This window comes from Nothoprocta perdicaria, unplaced genomic scaffold (assembly GCF_003342845.1).
Source record: "Nothoprocta perdicaria isolate Ctin4 unplaced genomic scaffold, notPer1 scaffold_107, whole genome shotgun sequence".
Taxonomy (NCBI): Eukaryota; Metazoa; Chordata; class Aves; order Tinamiformes; family Tinamidae; genus Nothoprocta; species Nothoprocta perdicaria.
Genome location: NW_020454172.1, coordinates 652,316 through 674,761, shown reverse-complemented (window position 1 = coordinate 674,761; position 22,446 = coordinate 652,316). Strand labels below are relative to the sequence as shown.

The window sequence follows — 22,446 nt, the reverse complement described above, 5'->3', positions numbered from 1 at the left end:
GTCATTTCAAGGCAATGCCAGCCCAGGAGCGTCCGCTGGGAAGCGCAGCGCGAAGCAGGAGCTCGATGAGCTTTACAGCACCCTGGGGACGAGCTGCAGACACAGAAACAGGCCCTCCCTGAAGTCCTCCTCCAGGCAAGTCTAACAACACGCTCTAGCTTCCTGGCAGGTAATATTAACAGGCTACAGCAGGGTACAAAAAACATCATTAGGTTCCTAGGATTGGGAGCTGCTTGTGGCACGTACCAAGTGACATCAGCAGAAGCTGCTATGAGCAATCTATTAACCCAGATCCCATAACTGTGACTCAACATTAAAGCACAGAATATTTGTAAAATACACCCTTAGCATGGTCTTTTAAATGAAGTTGTTTTAACCTGCTAGAATTGCCCGTGGTTTGMAAACAGAGATGCTTTGGTGCGGGGGCCACGCGGTGCCAGGGCTGGTCCATCCCGCACGGCTCAGCCAGCGCCACGCGGAGCTCCAGGTTTGAGGATGAGGCTGGACACGCTGCATGGGAAAAGGCTCCCTGCCCTGAAACACAACCCTGGAAGGCGGTCAGAAATAGAGTCTAATGCTGCCATATATCACATTTGTTCACGTTACCTTGACTCAAGTTATGCACAAGACACATACGCAATTCTATAACAGTGAGAAGAAAATGACCATGTCTTGACTTTCCCCATAAGTAACTGTTTTTCCCCCCATCCCTGCCCATCTGCTGTTCCAGGACATTGATGCTGTCATGTCGCTTCCTGCACTCCAACACAAAACACAAGCGCTCCGGGACAGGCCCCGCTCCACAGCTCCGGCTCCCTCCAGTTTTCCAGTCCCGGGGAGCTGCTGCCGGCAGGATTTGCCCTGGCTGAGCTGCAGCCCCCACGGGCGCCTCCTCCCCAGCGCAGCCCCTCGGCAAGAGGCCTCTGAGCAGCCTAGGAGGCAGCGACGTGCTGAGATGCAGCGACCCACAGGCCACCCTWGCTGCGTTTTCCAGCCCCTGCCCCTTAGTACGGACACAGGTCCAGCCCTAGGGAGCAATTTCTCTTTTTTACTGATCCTAAGCAAAGGTTAGCATAGGGGCTCTGAGTGATGCAGCAGGTGGAAGAGATGCAAGAGAATGGGTAAAATGCCCCCCAGCCAGAGTTATCTGTATTGCTGGAGYATAGTGAGATCCCGTGGGATACTTCCCGAGGAACGGACTGCGCTTGCAGGCGGATAGAGCACGTCCAGCTCAGCCCACGCAACGTCCAGCTCCAACCTGGACGTCACCTCTGAACACACCACATCTCCTGGAACCTACCCTCCGGATCAACCTAAATTCCTCAGGACACAATCCCAGCTCATGCAAGAATAAGAACATAAGAATAAAGTGATAGCTCCTATTCACAGGGAATTATYCCAGAAATTTCTTTCTTACCCTAAATAAGGGGTCAAGAAAATGACGGGAACATGCAGCCGATGGCTGGGCGAGGAGCTCTGCACACAGCCTGCAGGACTAACCTGCAGGTGGGTTTAACCATGAGGAGGTTCTGTTTAGAGCCACGAACACAGTGTATTTTCAGAAGGAAAACGCTAGTGAGGCAGAGAACAAGCGCTCTGAGCGAGGCAGAGACAAATGCACGCACGAAGCTCAGAGCAAGCCTGGTAGCAGCAAGGAAGCTGCCAGTTTGGGCTTGTTCTGGTACAAAGAGCATCGCGGCTCCCCCGTTCCAAACCCCTGTATCATCTGCTCATCCATACGGCGGCTAATTCAGGTAACTGCTGCATCTCTGATTTTATGCGCTRCCATTTCTGACTTCAGATGCTAAAGCTAGGTACAACTCCCTAAACTCGACATTGCCATAGGGAAGCTCACTAGCAGTCTGGTTTAGAAACTAAGCATGCAGATGTAGCCTTCTAATCTGAATATCTAAAAATTYCCCTGCTGGATAGTGGCATGTTCTTTAAGCAGAGCTGCCTTTTCTTAAGCTGCTGCCACAGCCTTTTTTTTGAAAGGGCTTTACATTGCATATGGGGGAAAAATAAGAACCGTCAATACTTATTCTCTTAAGGTTAAGTGGCTTCTGAAAACACTATCAGAAAATTTAGTGCTCCAGCACATCATAGGCAAGCTAACCAAAGGCAATTGTATTTACAGATGTACTTTTTTGCTCTGATCCTATTCTCTTCCCTCAGAATACACCAGCGCTTCCCAAGCCAGAGAGGCTTCTTCCAGAGGCTCAGCTGCAACGCGACGAGAACCGAGTGACTTTGATGCAGTTTGGGCTGCAGCTCAGCCCCGGGCCGGGCACCCCGGATCCCAGGGGACCATAGGTTTCCAGCCAAGAGCAAACCAGAGCAAGGTCAGCTCTGCCCAGCTCTGCAGAGATGCTTTGACACAGCAGAGAATTCAGCCAAGTTCTCCAAAACGTCGGGTTTCCTCTCCAAATTGCACCTACCAGTAAGTCACCATGCTCCCCAACAGCCTGTGTTTTTACCACCGAACCATAGCCAACTATGCAGCAAAAATGGGCATTTTGCACATTTTAGTTTGCTTTTATTCACATATACAATAACTGCCTGGCTCTAAATCACCCCGTGTTTGAGTTTTGTATTTCACGCCTATCAGCATTCCATAAGACACAGCTTTTACTAAATCCTTTGGGGACGTGGCAGAGGGCAGGCAGGGCTTGGGATGAAAGGGCCCCTGACTTGCACATCCAAACCTAGCAAAGGATTTTGCAGCACCTCAAACCACAAATATACCAATAACCAGAATTCAGAGCAAAAGTTTCTGCTCCAAAAAAGTAAAAATATACCTATTTTTAGAATGGTCTAGAGTAAGCAGTACAGCTTGTCAGAGATACCACATAAAAGCAGGTAACGGAGTGAGCTATTGCTACATAAAGCAGTACAAATAGAAATTGAAGTCTTGCCTTGTCTCCCTTTTCCATCATCAAGGAATAAAGCAGGAAGAGACCAACCCCGCATAGATTGCAATTCAAGGCTGACTCTCCCCTTCTCCAGGCTGACTTAAAAGGAGGCAGAGCACATATGCACTGCACAGGGTCCTAATAACTCTTCAAATAAATACCAGGATATTAGGTTTTCAGCTGCCTATAAAACTGATACACTGTGCCTGTCCTATTGCAAGCTCCTGCTCCAAAACCATGCCCGCCCCTGAATTAAGCAAAAGCTTTTATCAGAAAAGCCTTCCCAGGTCTATGCCCRCTCCCACCCTCTGGCAGGGAGTCCAAACAGGCAACCAGGGTCTTCTGCTGAAGCGTTAAGTGCAACAACATTTAGGAACTTGTAGGTAATTAGCAGCTTCTGCAATAATTGATACTCCCAGCCAAGTGGGGCTGCTAGCAGGGGCCCAGGGCAGGACCAGGTGGTYCCTAGCTTGAGATTTTAAGCAATTTGGATGCTCACGGGTGAGTACTTGCATGGCAAGGCAGGTGGTGGGCATCCTGCAAAGCCCCTGCCTCCCAAACACCCCTGAGAAAGTCACAGTATCTACAGAAAAAAAGCCCATTTGCCTCCTTGAGCGTGGAGCCAACTTTAAGCATTAGTATAGCTACAAGTAGTATTTAGAGGCTGGTGCTGGAATTTAAGTCATAAGGTGACAAGACAGAATCATGGATGCAAGTGATCRAGGAATTGCTACAGACTGGCCCGACTTCTCACTTGATTCATCCGTGGCCGCTGCAGACCAAAGGGGACACCAAGGGCACTGCCAGAGCCCCGTGCGCAGGGACAAGGGACAGAAGAGCACCCCCACGGCAGAACTCAACACAGCAGCTGGCTGCCTAGTTTCCATGCTTTGAAAGATGCTTTTGGGGAAGAGTCCAACGGGTTAGGAAAGCAGCCCAAGCTGCCTGCACGGGGGACCTTGCAGGGACCTCAGGGGAGCAGGTTTTCCATAGGGATTTGGGGAAAAATATACTGTACTCCTCTGGTCATGCCCAGAATGGCTTATCCCAAGGAAGCCGAGCTTTCCCACTCCATGGAAGCCTGCACAGCAGCCAGGAACTCACCAGGRCTTTGCAGTGCTCCCTAGAACTACCAGGTTCACATCCCAAAAACGCTTCCACTCTTTTCCACATSAATACGGACCAGGCAAGTCACAGTTTTCCAATTCAATACCTGCATTGCCCTTTTAATTATGCTTTCCATTTTATTTCCTTATACACCCACAGAATTTGCCTGCATACATATGCATGTTTATCACTGTTCTAATCAAGACTAAAACTATTTCGGAAAACAAACCTCTTCTCAGAAGCACCCTGCAAATCTGACAGGCAGAAGGCTGAGCATCAGGAAAACACAACATTACCGTGTTACAGATTTAATTTCTCATCCAGAAGAGCTTTATATTGCAGTCTGTGGCCTCAAGACTTATTTTTGCTTTATAAATGCAAAGCACAACTGCAATAACTCCACCACAGACCATGAAGAAATCGATTTAGCAATCTGAACATAAATTAAGCAATGTTTTWGATTCAGTAAACTTGTTCCTATTTAGATGAGAACAAGTGTTACTCAAGGTCGCTGACCCGTACCTGAGTATTCACTTTGATGAAGTTTGCAGAAATTTTACATGAGAGCATCCTTCAAATTATTTGACCTGAAAATTAACCCTTTACGTATATTCAAAGTAATTTCAGTGATTGCTCAGGAGCTTGGCTATTTGTGATTTGCTATTTAAAACATGTGTTAATGGAATTACATATTAATCAAGCCATGTACTTGGTAATTAAAAGCCTTTCTCATGAATAAAGAGCAGCATGTGAGAGTACCCAACTGCTGCCCGTTCCAAGCCCATGAACTGTGAGAAACTGCAGATCCCCAAAGCCAAGAACAGCTCCAGTTTCAGCGTGTGATATGTATTGCAAATTAAAAAAAGTATGTAGAAAAGAATTTCAAGAAATATTTATTAATAAAGGCAAAATGACTAAGCTGTTTGCTGAAAGAAAAAGATAAATATTTTTTTTGAAAAAAACAGAGTCCTTCGTTTCGCTAACCTGCGAGAAACTAGTCCAGTCTCAGAATTTCAGTCTGGTTCTGGACTGTATAAGCACTGTTTATTATAGAACATAAATGGCTTTCTGTATAGCCACTTCTTCAAAAATCTGGATCACAACTGTTACATCCCTTGAAGTTTTTAACTGCATACTTCRTATATGACAATGCATGCAAAATATTATTTCTAATAAAAGGCAGAAGTGATTGGGGCAACACARGAGTTGAACATTGCAGTACTTGCACATTACACCACTTTGTAAAGGAAGAGAGAGAAAAAAAGCAAASTGTTCCAGGCAGGAAGAACAGATGTTGTTGCCTTTACAGAACAATAACACCTTAAGAAAAAAAGCACATGAGACCAAAGTAAGAGCATCAGAATCAGCAGCAACTCCACAGAAAACAATTTCCAAGTCCTGCTAGGCAGTGAAGAACATTTTTAAGAACCAGCCTCAAACCATCCTATTAAATTAACACATACAACTGGGTATTTGTAGATGGGAGGGAACCAGGAAAAATCTGGTTCTCCCAACAGAACAACATCCTGCTGATGAGCTCCTCAGCGCTGCCACGTCCAGCAGCCCTCCCTCCCCTTGCAAAGGGCTCTGCACCTCGGGAATCGGGCACCAGAGCATCAAGAGGGTGCAGGGGACGGTGCAGGTGCCAAGCACTCACATCAGGGCTTCCCTTTAGCAAAGCTGCAAAAGGACTTGCTGGGTTTCACCTGAAAATCCAGGGAGCCAGGACAACGGGCACTCAAGCTTTAGTTGTTGCCATCCCTGCAGCACGCGGCAAAGCCTGGGAGGCAAAGGCTGCATCCTGACAATTATCAGGTGCAAAATTCCATTGCTAGAACTATGGCAACACAGCAAAGAAGTGCAAGAACTTGTTTCATGGCTCCTACGCCATTACCATTTTTTCCATGGACTCCTCAGCAATCATTTAATACACATAAGCCCTCACTTGTTTTCTCTTTTCACAATACAAAAAGCCTGAATACAGCATAAAAATAGAAGCAATAAAACAGATGTAGCTGCAGCAGCTGCTGATTTACGGTACCTCTTGATGCAACCTTCCTGCATCCGGATACAGCCTTCTGCTCCGGTCCGATTCCATCCATCCCCTCATGACCGACGGGAAAACCCCAAGCAACACGAGAGAGAACCAAACGCTTCTTGATTTCATCATTTCACGTCTGTTGGAAACAAGAGAACAGTCATAAAACATTATCGTCTGAAAGCAAAACACAGCTGAGATCCACTAGCACGGCAGAAGCTCCAGCCAAGAGCATATATCTATACTTAGCAGTTGCCTGTGGAGCTCTGCGGGCTGGCGGGGCATAAGCCATAAACACTGATGTCCTGCTTTGCACCCGTCAGCGCCTGGGCACCAAATCCCCATTTTCCGATAGTTTTATGAAGTATTTGCCCCCCGGCTGCTCCCAGCCTGCRCCCACGCAGCAGCGGCAGAGCCGGGGACCTGCTGCAGCCTGCAGTAAATGGGGTCATTCCCGGATCTCAGAGCACCGTGTGCRTCCCTTGATGCCACATCCAGGCAGGACAGCACGCGGCTCCTTCGCAGCCTCACACTCCTAGCGCGGCAAATCTCCAGGCCAGCCCAACAAAAACAGGTCCCGAGACCCAAGAGGTGGGTGTTTCACCCGCCTTCTTGTGCTGGACACCACATTGCACCGTCACCTGCCACAAAAACCAGAGCAAACGCGGGTTTTCCACTGTACTTGCAGGAGGCTTTGACCTTCCCCTGCAGCGGCACAAGGTGCTAACATAGACTARCATTAAAACCTAAAGAGGGCTTAATGAAGCAAGCTGTGGTGCTTCTGGAGGATGCAAGAGGCCACTGTTTGGTTTGAGCAATGCCCATTAACAAGACAAGTCACCTGCTAATAACAAAAGTAAGCCTATTTGTATCAAGTCCCTAGCAATATACCTGATACAGGACTCATTTTAGAGCGTTTTCAGACTGTGCATTTGCTGCGGGGTGTATCCAGACCTGGAGCAACACCTCGTTTTGGAGCTGTGACCATCGAGACCAGTGCTGAGCTGTTGGCTTTAGCTGCTTCGCCTGCCCAAAGGCTCCCTCACCAAGACAGAGGCACTTTACAGCCTCTCCACGCCACTCAGCGGAGTTAAGTCCTTGCTATTCCTCAGTGCTAATGTAAACACCGTGAATTGAGAGCTCTCGGAATGAAATCGGGATTTATTAGGCTTGCTAAATTCCAGTCGGAAAGCTCAGATGTAGCGTTACTGGGGCTACAGATGAATGTTTAATAAGCCAAAGGCACTACATCAATAAGCAACAAGTCCAACGTCACACTACAGACTGCTCCTGCTCAGCAGCCCTTTCTCAGCTTTTTCACAGGGATATTCCCTATGCTTTGCTGGCAATTCTAGGATTATTTGCTGTTCAAAATCAGTCCCGCAGCACAAACAGCAGACCAGGYAGCTTCATTCATGCATAACTAGTAAATGACTACTAGAAAACACGATGGTGCTTGGATCAGGCTGCACACAACACTGAGGAAACAGAGAGGGCAACCTCCCATGCTCACTACATTAGTTCTTCCTAATTCAAATTTGCAAAACATCTTTATCACCCCATTTAGAAATGGTTGCACACTGCCCGGCTGTGCTAGCAAGACACAAGGCACCAGGAGGTCACATTAATGTATATAATGTATGTTAACAACCTAAAGCAAGCTCCAGAGATGCACCTTAAGCAGGAAGCAAGGGTTAATGCTGGGAGGAAGGAGCGCTGCCATCGCTCTGGGCACCCTCTGCAGCCACAGCTCCCCGCRGGACCCAGGCTGCAGTTGTGGCATACAGTAAATATAGAGGAATAACAACACGGACACGGGATTGCAATGCAAAGTTCACCCAAGCCAGCAGGGAGGCTCAAACCAATCTGGAGCATCCCTGCTAACTCTGGCAGGTTTTACTAAGCTTTATTTTCCTCACTTGAGGCAGAGGCACAAGCTGCTATGGGCATCATTSCCCACATGAAGGGACGGGCACACGCTGGGAGCCAGCACAAAACCATGCGGTCCGTGACAGGGAAAACAAACAAAACGGGGGGCTAAGGATCAGCACAAACCTAAAAATCCAAGGAGGGGGGAACCCACCACACAGCCGCTCTTTGCRGCATGCACAATTGCAGATACAATGCAAAAAATAATGCCAAAGAAAGACAGCATTGTAGATAGCTAATAACAAACCCGCCTCTTAAATGAGATGAATGCACCGCCAAGTGTGCGGTGCATCCCCTGGGATCCGGGGTCGCTTCCAGAACAACTCGGGCTCTGACACCGCGAGGGCCGGTGCACAAACCCGCGGGCAGCCCGGGGCGCCGAGCTCAGCGCCGCTCCCCTCGCCAGGGGGGGACCAGCCCCATGCCCCCCCCCAGCGCAGGACACCCCAAATCACCCCAAACGGCAGCAAAAGGCGCCGCGCCGACGGGCAGACCCCGCAGCACGGAGCACCAGCGCCGCAACCCCGGCGCCGGGCGGGATTATAAATAACTGGTTAAAGCAGYCGGCAACGCGGCTGGCTTTTCCCTAACTTTAAAAAAACCCGAACTCCGGCAGCGGTTTCGGAGGTTTCCAAGGAGCCCCGCGCCACGGAGATGCCCAACTTCCCGGCGCGCGGCTGTCACAGCGCGGGGACCCGCGGAGCGGCCCTCGGGCTGCCCCGAGAGCGCTCCCGGGGCTGCAGCGCCCCGCAGGMCGCTGCAAAGACACCGAAATTAAGCGAAATGAACCCATTCCGCGTAACTTTTCCACAAGGAAGCCGCGCGACGCCGCCCGTTACCCCCGCACCCGCGACGGGAACGGGGAGCCCGGGCGCACGGAGCACCGCGAGGCGCCGCCGTTCCGGGGGAGCGGAGCGCACAGGTTCATTAAGGGCGGTAATTAGCGCCAGCCGCGGCCCCGCCGCCGGGGACCCCCCGACGGCTCCGCGGCGCCACCCAGGGGCCGCGGCGGGAGCTGCGCGATGCCGAGCGGGGACTCGCCGTCCCGACGGCGGCGGTGGCGACACGGCGCGCCCCCCCCGCCACGGGGTGCGAGCGGCGGCGGCAGCACCAGCGTGGACCCCCCCGTCCCGCTGGCGGCGCGGGAGCGGCGCGCGGACTCACCTGCGGCGTGGGGCGGCGCGCTGCGGCGCTGCGCTGCGGCCCGGCGGAGGCGGCTCAGTGCGCGCCGCGCGCCGCGCCGGCCCTATTTCTGCGCTCCTGGGCCGGGGCCGCGTGACGTCAGCGGCGCATTTGCATATTCCGCCCAATCGGCGGCACCTGGCCGTGCGGAGGCCACGCCCACTGGAGGGAGGGGAGCGCGACCGCCCCGTCGGGGACACGCGGGGAGGGGGGGACATTGGGGACACCCCCACGTGCTTCCACCACCCCCCCATCCCACCCCGTCTGTGCGCAGCCGGGTAGGGGGCAGTTCGAGGGGTGGGTGTGGGGGGGTGACATTGGGGACACCCCCACGTGCTTCCACCCCCCCAGCCCACCCCGTCTGTGCACAGCCCGGTAGGGGGCAGTTCGAGGGGTCCTCGAGCAGCACCCGAGGGGCCTCTCCTGCCAGAGGTTTAAAAGGAAATAAATAAGGGCAGGAAAGGAGCCGTGTTCCCTGGCCCTGGGCGGCTTCTCCCACGGGAGTCTGGCCCAAATTGCCCAAAATGTCCTGAAAAAAAAGTCCCTGCCGACCAGCTCTTTGAAGAGCAAGTGATTTGGTTCGTTTTCCCTCAAACTGCGGAGCGGATGGAAACAGGACTCTGCTTTCCACCAGACAAGGAAGGATGGGGTAGTACATCTTGGAGAAAAGTCTGGACTGGAGCAAATCACCCCCTCCCGGCCAGCCCCGCTCCCTAATTGCGGTAATTAAACCCTGCAGGCGCCCGGACAGCGCGCGTGTGGACGAGACGGCGCTCGGTGCTAATGGGAGAGCGGGATTCGCGCTCATCCCTGCGGATACTCGGACCAGGAGCGTAAATTGGCCCTCATTAAAGCAGGCGCTCAGAACCACGTTGAGCCCAAACTCGGGATGTTAAACAAATACAGATGTGACAAGAGCCGTGATTCAATTATTAGGCGTCCGTCTGTTAATTGCTCATTAAGATGATCGCGTGTAGCTTCGCGTACGTACGCTTAGCCAAGACTTTTCGCTTGGACAGCGCATAAAATTCCCGCTGCCAACTGCACGGCGCGTACTTTCCGTGTCAGCTTTGGAGCTGCCAGCTCTTCATTAGCCTCTTGGTCACTAATTAATAAGGAGGAACAAAATTAATAGCCGCCGCGAACCTTGGGAGACGGCGTCCGCCTCGCGCCCGCGTGCCGGTGCAATTGCCGCTTGTTCCCGCTCCCGTTTAATGCGCTCCTGTCCATAGCCATGCATGGGACCGTCCCTCCTGCTGCCCTGGTGGCCCCGGTGTCGAGGACAGGACCGGCAGCCGCTGGACGATGTTTGGAATATGGAAGCTCTCCCAAAGCACAGGACTCGCGCACACGGAGCTGTCGGGACACACGAATGGATCCTGCATGGCACCTGTTTTCCTCAGTTTTCCTATCCAAGGGTTTTTGCTGAGCCCCTCTCCCGGGTGCTGAGGAGAAACCATCAAAGACGGTTTGTGAAATAATCCAAAGCAACCAAATCCGTGAGCTGGAGCTTCAGAGCGGTCACCCCATCGTTTGAGTGGCYCTTGGGTGCTGCAGAAAACGTGCAAAATAAAGAAATTTTCACAGTCTAGAGCGGCACCTGCATCATTTATAACTTTTAGAGGTGCAAGGTGTGATTCTGGTAATATCTTAAAATCAAAAGKCGGCTACTCCGTCCCTGCAGCTGTGGTCCCCTCCTGGAAGCCRGATCCTGCAGCCAGCCCACCAGCAAGCCAGAGCCTTCCATACCGACCTAACTGGCCCTAAATGTAGGGAAATGCTGAAAATTATCCTTATTTTTGTGTGTTGCGACTGAGATGTCCTCTCTAGGCTCTCCGTCGTGATAAACTGCTGCGGGACGGACAGCGCTCGGCACCGCTGTGGCTTCCAGAGGGCAGGGAATAATCCAGCTTGACGGAGGGGCTGGGAAGCAGCGTTCGAGCCCGGGGCAGGGATTTCTCATGCTGAAGGCACCAGCAAGTGCACATAAGAAGGCAAYGTGTTCAATGGCTTCAACTGATCTGCCTGGGGACCTCGTGCAGACATTGATTTGGGGCTGCTTTGCTTTATTTATGGCCCTTCACTTGAAACAGAGGCTGAAGAAGTGTTTTAAGGAAGGAAAAGATAATCTTGTATTTGTTTCAGTTGCCTATGGAATTACTTTTCCTTGCACATTTGTTACTTGTTAGGTCAAATTTGTGCCGTAACTCTTACAATACAACCCTTTTTGTCACTATCGTGGGGTTATGAGAAGCCTCTCGCTCTTTGCAGTGCCCGTGAATGGCAGCATCCTCTCCCAAAGTAAGAGCAAACACACGTTTTCTTGTCTCTTACTGTCCCAGCTACCTCTTGGATATTAGTCTTCAATGTTTAGTATTAAATCATTTCCCTGCCAGTTCCTCGTAATCAAATCTTGCACAAAGTCGATAGCAATAACGCTTTTATAAGGCGTTGTCTCTCTCCAGCTATTAGGCGCTTTCTGATCTTTGAATTTTCCCTTCTGAAAATAAAASACAGTGGCCTGGAGGAGAGCGTAAAATCGGTGCAAGTAGCACAAGTAATTGTGTAATTACTCGAACCAACCAAATCCGAGAGCCGGAGCTTCAGGTCGGTCACTCAATACTCGGAGTGGCTCTCAGGTTCTGCGGAAGACATTCAGAATAAGGAAATGCTGGAACCTGGGAATCCGTTCCCAATGCCGAACCCATCCGTTCCCAGGTTAACGGGAGCGGGTGCTGGCAGCGCCACGGCGGGTGCATCCGCGCTGCAACACGACGGCGCAGCAGCAGCAGCAGCACGAGCTGCTTTGCAGCCCGCGCGGACCCCGAGCACCGCTGCAGAGCCCAGGGCGACCCGAGCGCTCTCCCGAGCCCTTCCTATTAAACCTTCCTATCGCGGCCTGCTGCAACCCAGGCACGGGGAAGACGTCGCAATGAGTGAAACGAGAATAAGCCTCTCTGTAATTACCCTGCGCTAATGAGCCTCGCCGCGCCGCAGACGGCGGAGCAGAGCCTTATCTAAATGAGCTTGTTGAGCCTCAAGAAGGGAGGGCTCCGGAGGGGACGGCTCCGCTCACAGGAGGCACCTGCAAAGGACGGGGCTGCTGCCACAAGCCGGGACTGGGGAAGCTCTGCTTAGATAAAATGCCAAAATAATCCCCATGGGGCACTTCGACACTGGAACTCACTCTTTCTTTCTTTCTCTTTACTTTTCTCRGTGCATTTTAAGCAGGAAGAATTAGAGAATGGGGACAGCTCTAGTCCCTGCTCTCATCTCACCTTCTCCATCGATTGCCTAATTCCCGACTGCCTGGGAACCTCTACAAAACTCCTCATTGCCAGCGCGTTCAGATCTTGGGGGATGCAACACGCCACTAATATTCAAAACAATATGTTCTGGTCTATGAGTTATATGAAGAACTATCTCCTTTTTGTTTTTCTCTCTTCCCTATTTGTTTGCCTCTCATATGGCCTTAATGAAGATCTTGCAATCTTTCCGTCTCCCCAGGGGCCCCCGGGTGCAATCTCGTAGGTGCATTAAAATATTCCCTCCCTGCCTCAAGCCGCAGATTGAAAACTGCAAACCAGGAGAGGGCTTCTTATAGGCTTCCTGATCCACATACAAACAGATTCCCTTGAATAAGTATAGAGTTAAACCAAAAAAAAAAAAAAAAAAGCGCCCAGAGCATAAAGAGGAAATACACGCCAAGCTTGGAGGCATCTGCTGTCCTTGGGACCCCAAAGTCACAGCAGGATCCCCCAAGCTGTGAAACTTGAAATAAATTTGTGTTGAGGGAAAATCCTTCAAGTCTCCTAGGCAGAAATGGCTAAAATGCCCCGTTTTGCATGTGCCGCCCTCGCCCAAACTTCCCTTTCCGTCCGGGGCGTACGGAGCTTTGGCGGATGGGACGACAGCCCTGCGTGGAGGCGGCTCCCCGGGAAGCGCTCCSGTCGGCTTAGCTCCCTCGCTCCGCTGTCAGTCACTGCAAGAAGTGACGGGATTACTGAAAGCAGCCTCGCTCCCGAAATGTTTTGAAAATCCAGCTCTAAAGCCTCCCTCGAAGCTCCGGTTTGGAAAAGCCCGGCGCAGAGTGTGGGCAGCTCTGCCCAGGGCGCAGCTTTTGCCAATTTGGGCAAATCCTCCCATGAGCAGGGACAGGAGCATCCCCCCCTTCCGGAGAAACCTCCGGGTTTTTATGCCTTAGCTCTTCAAAATAAGGACAATTACTTAGACTTCAAGCACATATTGACAGACCATTTCACTCCGAGTAACCCCAGAGTTCCCCTCAAACTGCTATTTTTGCCTCTCTTAATAGACTGGAGTTCTGCGTTCTCACTCAGCTAAAGCTCCCAAGGTTTATTTGAGTGAAAATGAATAAATAGATGAAGATTTGGTCAGCAGCTTGGCTGGCCTAGCTAGAGTACAGTTTTTATGTGATTTAATTTGAAGCAAGCTGTAATAGAGCTGGTTTGGAGAAGGGGAAAGTGGACAAGAATTAGACATATATTCACRAGAAAATAGACTAACCCTTTTATCCCATTACTTGGGAAGCTACTGGCGTTCGGAAAGGGCTTTGAAAACGTTGGATGATCCAGTCACTGATCCTAAAAGACAACTAGAAAGCAATCAAAATGGAAAGATTATGAAAACTAACCTGCTGGCTGGATATTATTTATCGAAGCTACCGGGTGAGTGCTTATGAATAAGAAATACAATAGCACAAGCTGGAATGGGCTTAAGAATTACACACAATTAATAAATTGACCCATCCTGCATACTGTGTTATTTTCCCTGACATTTTCACAAGCTACAAATCTGATAACACAATTAAATGACAAGTTCAATCACTCCTTTACTTCATGTATATGTATATTATATTTTATAGCTGCATTACAGCAAAGACTGTTTACTCACGATTGTATCTCCCCTAACATAATTCAGCGCTTTGCTTGCCTAAGAAATTACTTGTCTGCGTTTTGATTAAAAAAGCAAAGCCTCATTGTTCCCGGTGGCAAATGAATTCAGTCTTTAAATGAAACTCATTGTCGCATCCTCTTCTGTGCCGCATTCAGCTCCCGGAATGGTTTTAACCTTAACACAGCACTTTGGGGCTTGTATCCGATCCAGGCGCCATTCGTTTTCCCTCCAAAGCTCCGCTTAACTTTTGGGCTCCGCACTTCGTTCTCAATGAAGTGGCTATAAGGCAGTAGTTACAGCTCCCTGGAAAATGACAGTAACTCTGTCAAGTTTTTTATTAGCTCGGATGGGTCTTTTATTTTAGCAAAGTCTTTTATGACCTCGGGTAGCTTTGAGCCAGCCCGGATGAGCCAAGACCTAGAGATCCAGTATGGGGAGCCGTTAATTCTTTCAGCCACAATGCCCTGATTGCTGATGGGCTTTTTTGTTTCCTTTATCTTCATTGCACAGCGCGCTGATTAGGTGACTGGCAGCGCGCAGACCCGCGCAGGAGGGGAGATGCTCCCGCCGTTCCCAACTGCAGATCCGGGAGCTTTCCCTTTTCACCACAGCCCCTCTTGTCAGGATGTTCACACATTGCACCGCCTTGCTGAAAAATTCCTTCTGTAAGGATCATTTAAAGCTAAATCTGAAAGGAATAGCACATTGCGCTGGGATGAGGCTCACATGTCAAAGCGACTGCTCGCTGGAGCAGATCCCATCGRGATCCGGGAATCAGGGACCGGATTCCCAGACAGGGAACAGGGACGGGAAGCAGCGGTGCTGGGCGCTTGCAAGTCACCTCTCGACATCACTAATAAGTCTCCCTAACAACAACAACAACAACCCCAGCAAACAGTGATTCAGCACAGCCAAAGACAGATCAGTCGGGTAAAGAGGGAAAACACCCTAAATTCCTGCAAAAAAAAAAAAAAATAGTGTTTGACCTTCTGCATTTTCTGCTGAGAAGACAAACTCTTCACTTTGCACCTTTTGCTCTGCTGTGTCACGTTGTGACGTTCCCGCAGATCCCTGACCCTCCTCTTCTTGCCAGGATTTCCATACATTTTTGTTTAGAGCTTGCACGGGAGGAAAAATGACAGGAATAAATAAAAATAACAGCCCGAAAAGGAATTGCTAGTTGGAAAAAATCCTCCTATAACCTGTAATGTCACCGATGTGAACAGGAACTCCACCTGTCTGGGAAGACAAAATCCTTAACTGCTTAATGCTGAAGGACAGGGTAGCTAACATTAACTTTGCTAATTGTTTACTTGCTTAGCTAATCTAACATAATCTGCATTGATTAGTTTTTGATTTCATGCTGGCTGAGTATACGGCTTCTGTGTGCCTTTTGGATAATTTGTGGACCATACCAAAAAGTCATTTTTGCAGCGCGTTTAATGCTCCAAAGCTGAGAGGGAACAGCAGATAGACAGAAGCAGCCCAACTCTACTGGTATTAAAAGGGTCATTAAATTCAGCATTAGGGAAAGGTCTTGTTTCGGGTTACATTCAATTGTCGCGATTAAAAATGAAGTGTAAGCAAAAGGTATTGAGGAGAAATATTCAAATGCAAAGGACTGTGCAGATTCACATTTATATAACTATGTAGTGCTTATGGATACTCGCTTCCTATTGCTCAAACTCCTTCCAGAAGATGTCTTTAAAGATCACAAAACTTGCAGTTTAAAGGCACATATGCTAGGATGACCATAACAGGAGATTGCTTTTTGCTTGATAGAACCCAAGCAGTTGTATGTGAAGAATAGAGGAAATCTGAACCCAATAAAATGATATAAATATATATATWTTTTTTGGATCAGTTTTGGATTTTACTGCCATGGGGCCAGAAATTTTCCCCAGAGTTTATTTAAAGCATTTATTGCTGTGAGCAGAAGAGGGACACAGATCAGAATTTGGCCTGAAGAACTTAATTCCCAACTTTGATGGAGGTCATTTTCCGAAATACGGGAYTTATTGCATTTAATGCTGTGGAGTTATGGCATATAAACAATACTTTCTGCAGCAGAGGAATGCAGAAATACTGTTCCCCAAAATGAAAAAGCCTGGATGGCTTCGTGGGCATTTAATAGGTACCAAAGTTCGCAGCCTTCACCTTGAAGTCTCCAGTTGGGATTTAGATTGATTGCAACTAAAAGTAATCTCTGTCTGACAGCTCATGTGAAGAGAGTTACTTCATTTCACAACAAATGTGTGGCCAAGAGCCCCCAAATTATTATCCCAATTTAACAAGTGCACCGGCGGTCCCGGAGGCACCCTGGGCTGCTGGAAGGCAGTCCTGCCTGCCTAGAAGAGAGAGAAGCTGAGGTGGGAAGGGGAAAAAAGAATAGGAGCAAATCTACGGGCGCTATAACCCTTCTGCACAAGAGCTCACAAATCTGATTGCTAGAACCTCTCCACAGGAGCAAATTCTGCCCGCGCTCTCATATAATGCTGCTGGCCAGCTAATGTATTGGTTTGGTTCCACAGAGTGGAGTTTTCCAGGTTTTGGGAAAAGAAAACATTATACCGTCACTGTTTTTTATTGTAAAAACATCCTTTAGATGATTTGGCATTGGGCAAAATCACTCACAGCCGTAAAAAGAGTAAACAATCATAACTGAAACCTGAAGTCAAAAGCTACAGCCAAGGATGCAGACGAGCAGGTAGGTCATCAAAGCTTGAGCGCTTTGGGTCACAGCCGCTTGGGAGGCAGATGTTCTGAAGATGATTTTCTTCACATAACAAAACGTCTTTTCTGAGCGAAGTGAACAGAAATGAAAGACGGTGGGACTCATTACTGCCATCCTCAATATTGCCTGGGTGAAAATTGTAGTATGTACGCATCTTCACAAAATTCACATGCAGAGATTTAGCAAAACCTCTGTTCATTCAACAGAAATACAAGCCACGTGCTCAAACATCAMGGTTCAGCTGCACGCTGCCGTTAAACACCTCAACTGTGATGGGATGGAGGAGGCCACGTTGACGCTACACAAAGCCCCTCTGCATCAGCTGGATGGCAAAGACTCTTCAACACAGCTCCTGCTACCTAATTCAATGCATAGTTTTTGATTCCAAATAAAAGTGAACAAGCAATAAGGAGCATCAGTCCAATTATAGATTTTTCTCATATCTCAGCAACTTCATTGTTCTTCCCCCCAAAATTAAGTGACATGTTTAGAGAAAAGGAACTTAGAGGACCCAGAAATGCAGGTTCATGAAAAGGGGATAATAAATGTGGCAGGAAAAAGGTGTGCAAATGTATCCATTCAGAAACCTGGGATGCAAAGCGATTTCTCTGATCAGCCACAGCTAAAAGTTTTCATATCATTAAGCRGTAATAATCAGTTATTAAACTTAAATAATGAATAATTAAGAAGCAATCATTTCCTTTTAGTAACAAGCCTGAGAAGCGAAAGGGAGGGTGAATTAAGGCTACTGGCAAACTAYACACTCAGCTTCATCGTTTTAGTTAAATCTCTTCTTGGCATTGCTTCATACCTCCTTACTACACATAGAGAATATGGGAATAGATCCAGTGGAGGMATACTTGAAAATCCTTATTTTACTGTTTAAGGTATGGTATAGCATATAGTKCAAAGAATTCAACAAAGACAACTCTTTATGCAGAAAGAGCAAATCATGAAGGATCAAAGTTAAGTAAATTATCACAATGGCATGATTTTTTTTTACACATAATATATTACATACATATGCAATAAGGATCTATGGATTGATTTTTACATAAAAAAATGGGGAGACAATTCTATGTTAAGGAGAAAATGCACATAATTGAGGTCTAAATTATTTATTATAACCCGAGGCTGCTTTAAATTATGAACTTTTTCACATTTGGTTTTTATGGCAAGGGATATCAGCTTTCTGCTCTCTGTGAAAGTTCCATCTTTTCTTTGTCAGTTGAGTTTTTCCCGTTGGCACTCGGGACAAATTCTGTCCTTAGATGAGCAAAAATGGCATTGACTTCAGTCTGTGAGTAATGCACGTGTACACCCAAGGACGATGTTTTGTTCTGTATGGAGCAGACACACTTACTGATTTATGCCCTGGATTTGCAAGAATGCAATAACCACATTGCATCATTTAAATCTGAAACATGTAAATTATACAAAAAACTGCGATAYGCAATTCAGGCAGGAGAGGAGAGCTGTGGAATGATCCCAATAATTTATTTGCAGAGGACTCAATGTGGCAAGCAGCTAGATATGCAAACTCACTAGGGAGCTACTTTACGGACTATAATCTAGTGTTTCTCAAATTCTGCAGTAGGATCAGAATTAATCCTCCAGCTTTCCTCCCATGTTCCCTATAGTATTTGAGTAATAAGAACACACAATGAATCTGAGTAAAAAGATCAACATACAAGGAATACCAGGCTGTGTCCATTCTCTGCCAGGACTCTGGGGACTCAAGGATGACCCAAGTTGAGCTCCCTGGAGCCAAAGCCAAGACTTGCCCACAGGTTTCGCACCAGTTTTAATCCACAACACTGGGGTTCTCTGTGTTGTGCACCACTTAGCCCAAGGCCAGGGGTTGTGTAGAGAGGCCGTCTTTATTGGCTTAAACTTCCCGAGCCTCGGGTATCAAAATTTATGTTTCAAGACAATTTCCACTGAAGTCAACGGAAACTGTATATAAATAAATACATTGGAAGCCCTAGCTGCCTGTTACCTTGAAGGAGCAGATGTGCATATGCTTCGTTCTCCTTCTCTTCGTTTTCTTCTCTCCCCCAGCCCACATGCAGAATTTTTGACTGTAATTTCAAAGCCAACGGTGTTTTTTCTTTAGTTGCTTTGGAAAAAAAGGAGGCCTCAAATATGACAGACAATGGAACAAGGCATGAAAGAGCTCAGCTTTCTTATTCTTAAAGGCCCAAATGGAGCAAGGAGGCAATTTCAGCTCTAGTCTCACAACTATCCTTACATTTTTTTTTTCTCCTAGCTTTGGTATTATTTCTATACCGAGCACTGACCTCATACAAAAAAAGGGTGTGCAAAGTTGATAGAGAATAAGCACTGGCAGTGAATCAATGTGGGTGAACTAACCTCGACTCAAGAAGTAAAAGTGCATTGGAGGGAAGCAGCACTGTGTTATTTCTGTATTGTCTGCAGCAACTGAGCCTTGAGTATCAGCTGAAATATAAAAATGTCCTTTTATCTACATTGTTAAACTGAAAGGATTCCCTGTCTGCTCGCTCTTTGTCATCAGAAGCTGTTGTCAGGGATTGTATGGTGTTCTGCATTGTCTTCTTTAAAACTCAGAAATGACTGTTTAGATTGAATGCTTGAAATGAGCACTAGACAAGTCAAACTGCCTTGTATTTCCTTTCCAAAACTGAGAGATCACTCAAGAACATCTTGTCACTCTATTATAATCATGAGATGCTTTAGTACTTTTGTTCCACAATGATAAAAATTACTCTTTTTCTTAAATCTGTCTTGAAATGCACTTGGTAGTGTGAAATTTGATGTAGAGAGCATGAGCTTATATTTAAGTTGGCCATTGATGTTTGCATCAATAAATAGCTCAGAAATGTTCACTCTAATCTCCATCCCACCAAGAGAAAACTCCAATTGGCATTAAAGTTATTGATTTTGATCATTTTCATTATGTTAAAACCTGAGGAATTACCAAAAAATTGGACGTGTTTTACCAGGAACAGCCTAAATTCAGGATGGTAGAYGTCCTATGCTCTGATGAGCTCAAAGTGCAGAAAGAGAAGGCAGACATGGAGTAGCCCTTAGAAGTATAAATGTATTTTGTTTCCTACCCATGTCAAACTATGGATTTTTTAAAGAAAGATGAAACACTGTCTTCAAATGTTAAAATTCCCAAATTAAAAAATAATTCTGATCAAAAAATGGATATATGCTTTGCACACACTACCTACCCTGGGGAAAAGCAACTTGACTTCTCCTCCAAGCTTCCAACCCTTAGAGCCACTGATGTCCAGAGGGATGCAGCCTGAGAAACCACTGCTTTCTAAGCACGGGTGCAACTCGTGCATACAGCACCATAAAGCACCTCCAAGCAAGCACAAGGAAGCCCGTGCCAACTCTGGCACAGTTCACGAGCCCTTTGTAAAACATTCCCTGTGTTTACAGCTCAGACTGCTCCTTCCCGCTGCAATATTTGTTATGTGTTGCCTGACTTGACCAAGACCTGGTGCAGACCCCTTCGGACTGAGACTTTCCCAAGAATTTCTCTAAAGCAGATTAAATAATCCCGCCCTAGCCCCCGTGGAAAGCTGCAGGATCAGCTGCAGTCCTGAAAATTCGCTTCTGTGTAAGAAACAACAAGAACAGGCCCAGCAAAACCAAACATCTCTCAAAATGATTTACTCACAGGACACATTCAACAACCTGAAAGTATCTTCAATGCTATAAAATATTTAAAAAATGCGTGTTACCTATAGTTACATCACTTTTAGCCTTGGCTGGGGGGAGATTTAAAGTTAATCATTACCTACAGTAGGCCAAATGAGCTCATGCTTTGCATTATTTATTAGGAAGATCAGCTATCATTCTTCCCAGTGTCACAGTTGTAGACATTTGTTGTTTTGGCAAGTCCCCAATGGAATAGCTCTCCTGTAGTGACAAATTGGGAACTAGTAGAGAGGGTAGCCAAGAACAGTGGTTTGTTGCTTCTATATCAACACTATATTGATAACTTAGAACTTTTGCAGGAAAGTAGTAAAAAAAAAATAACAAGGTTCCATAAGAATTGGAACTGGAGGACTAATAATTCATGCAGAGCTGGTAAGCAGGAAAATTTGGAGAATTAATACATTCTAACAAGATATTTGTGTCTCACTTTCCCTGTGGAAAATACGGATGATTGAGAGCAGTGTTGGCACCATTCTCATGGAAGCTGGGCAGCTCCCATGCTATGTTCTGTGTTCCAGTTGTTCTTTGAAAACTTTTCTTTGTAGTTAACGGTTCTATCATGGGGTCTTCACTGTACTTTGCACACCTAAGCACTGCTAGCTGAATAAAAGAGTCTATTATAGCAATTAATGGTTGCTGGGTAGCCATGGAAATGATYGCTTTTTGTCAGCCTACCATAACCCTCCAGGTTGTTCACCTGTAGATCACTTTGGTAGAAAGAGCAAGACGCCTGAGGGAAATCAATGAGTGATGAAGAATGAGAAATCTGCCCAAAAAACGGAAATAAATATTCAGTTTTCAAATAAAAGAGGCTAAACACCTGACAATAGCTCAGCAAGAGGACTGCAGCTAGCTGATTTTTAAGAGGTTGTTCACAGCACCAAGCCTACTATGCTGCTTGTGAACAGCCTCACGCTTCTGCTCCTGTTCATCTCTGGTGTAACAGAATTAAGCTTTAATTAAACTTCAGCTTTGCTTTGAATTGGGCTGAACAGAAGGCTAATACCACCTGCAAATTTTGACCGGTATCTGCATACAGATGTTAGAAACAAATAATTGCGATGTTCTACCTTCAGCTTCTGCTGTCTCGTCCTTCTTCGAATGGCAGCATTTTATAGGTTCTTCCCCCTTCCTTATTCTTCACAAAACCACTTTCAGTCTGGCATAATTTTCCAGGAAAATTGCACACTTGTCAGATCACCTGATTAAGAGCTCCATATTCATTACTATAAAAACCAACATGCCTGCTGAATCATTAAAGAGCAGATTGGTCAGTAATAATAATCAGTTTTCTGGTAATAAATACAGCTCGGCTTACTTAATTCTGTGTCCTACTGAAATACCAACGATGAAGAATTTTAACTTTTAAAAAGTACATTATGGAACACAATATTAGTGCATTGGCCTTAGTAAAGAGCATTACTACTGTCTTTAAAGGGCAGTCAGTTCATGTATTAATTATTTCACTCAAAGAGTGCATTGATTTCTTGAAAATCTCTTCATGCATAAAAGCAATTTGAACACTGTATATACTTAAACCCTCTCAATCAACTTGAATACAAAGAAAGACCGAAGACATACTCGAGTTGAGGAGCTAGCCTCAGAACTGCGAGCGCCGTTGGGTGCGTTCATCACTGCGTTCATGTGGTAGCACCTGCAGGGACGTGTGGCGTTTCTGAGCATCGTTTTGTTAGCCAAGAGGAAACAGTGAAAAGCAGAGAAATTGTGGACAGCAAAACAAGACTGCCAAGGGATAGTGTGAGGCAGCCTGGTAGGCTTAGAGGACTTGGTAAAGAAGATGGGGTGCAAGGCTGATGGAGAGCTAGGATGGTATCATAGGGATCATGAGCTTCAGAAGACACCTACAGTTACTGGCCYCTGTAGTGCAGGACTGGGCTCTCTAACTTGTTCCT

At 47.2% G+C, this 22,446-nt stretch overlaps 1 protein-coding gene across 1 annotated transcript in view; it reads right to left on the bottom strand.

Annotated features, from left to right (window-relative positions):
- Nucleotides 1–9,188, bottom strand: part of LOC112952654 (follistatin-related protein 4-like) — a 45,462-nt gene extending 36,274 nt beyond the window's left edge. The window contains exons 1-2 of the mRNA XM_026045555.1: nt 9,151–9,188; nt 6,061–6,196 (exon numbers count right to left, since the gene is read on the bottom strand). Coding sequence (XP_025901340.1) covers nt 6,061–6,189 — 129 coding nt within the window. The 5' untranslated portion in view covers nt 6,190–6,196; nt 9,151–9,188. The remainder of the gene's footprint in view (nt 1–6,060; nt 6,197–9,150) is intronic.
- Nucleotides 9,189–22,446: the final 13,258 nt, after the last annotated feature.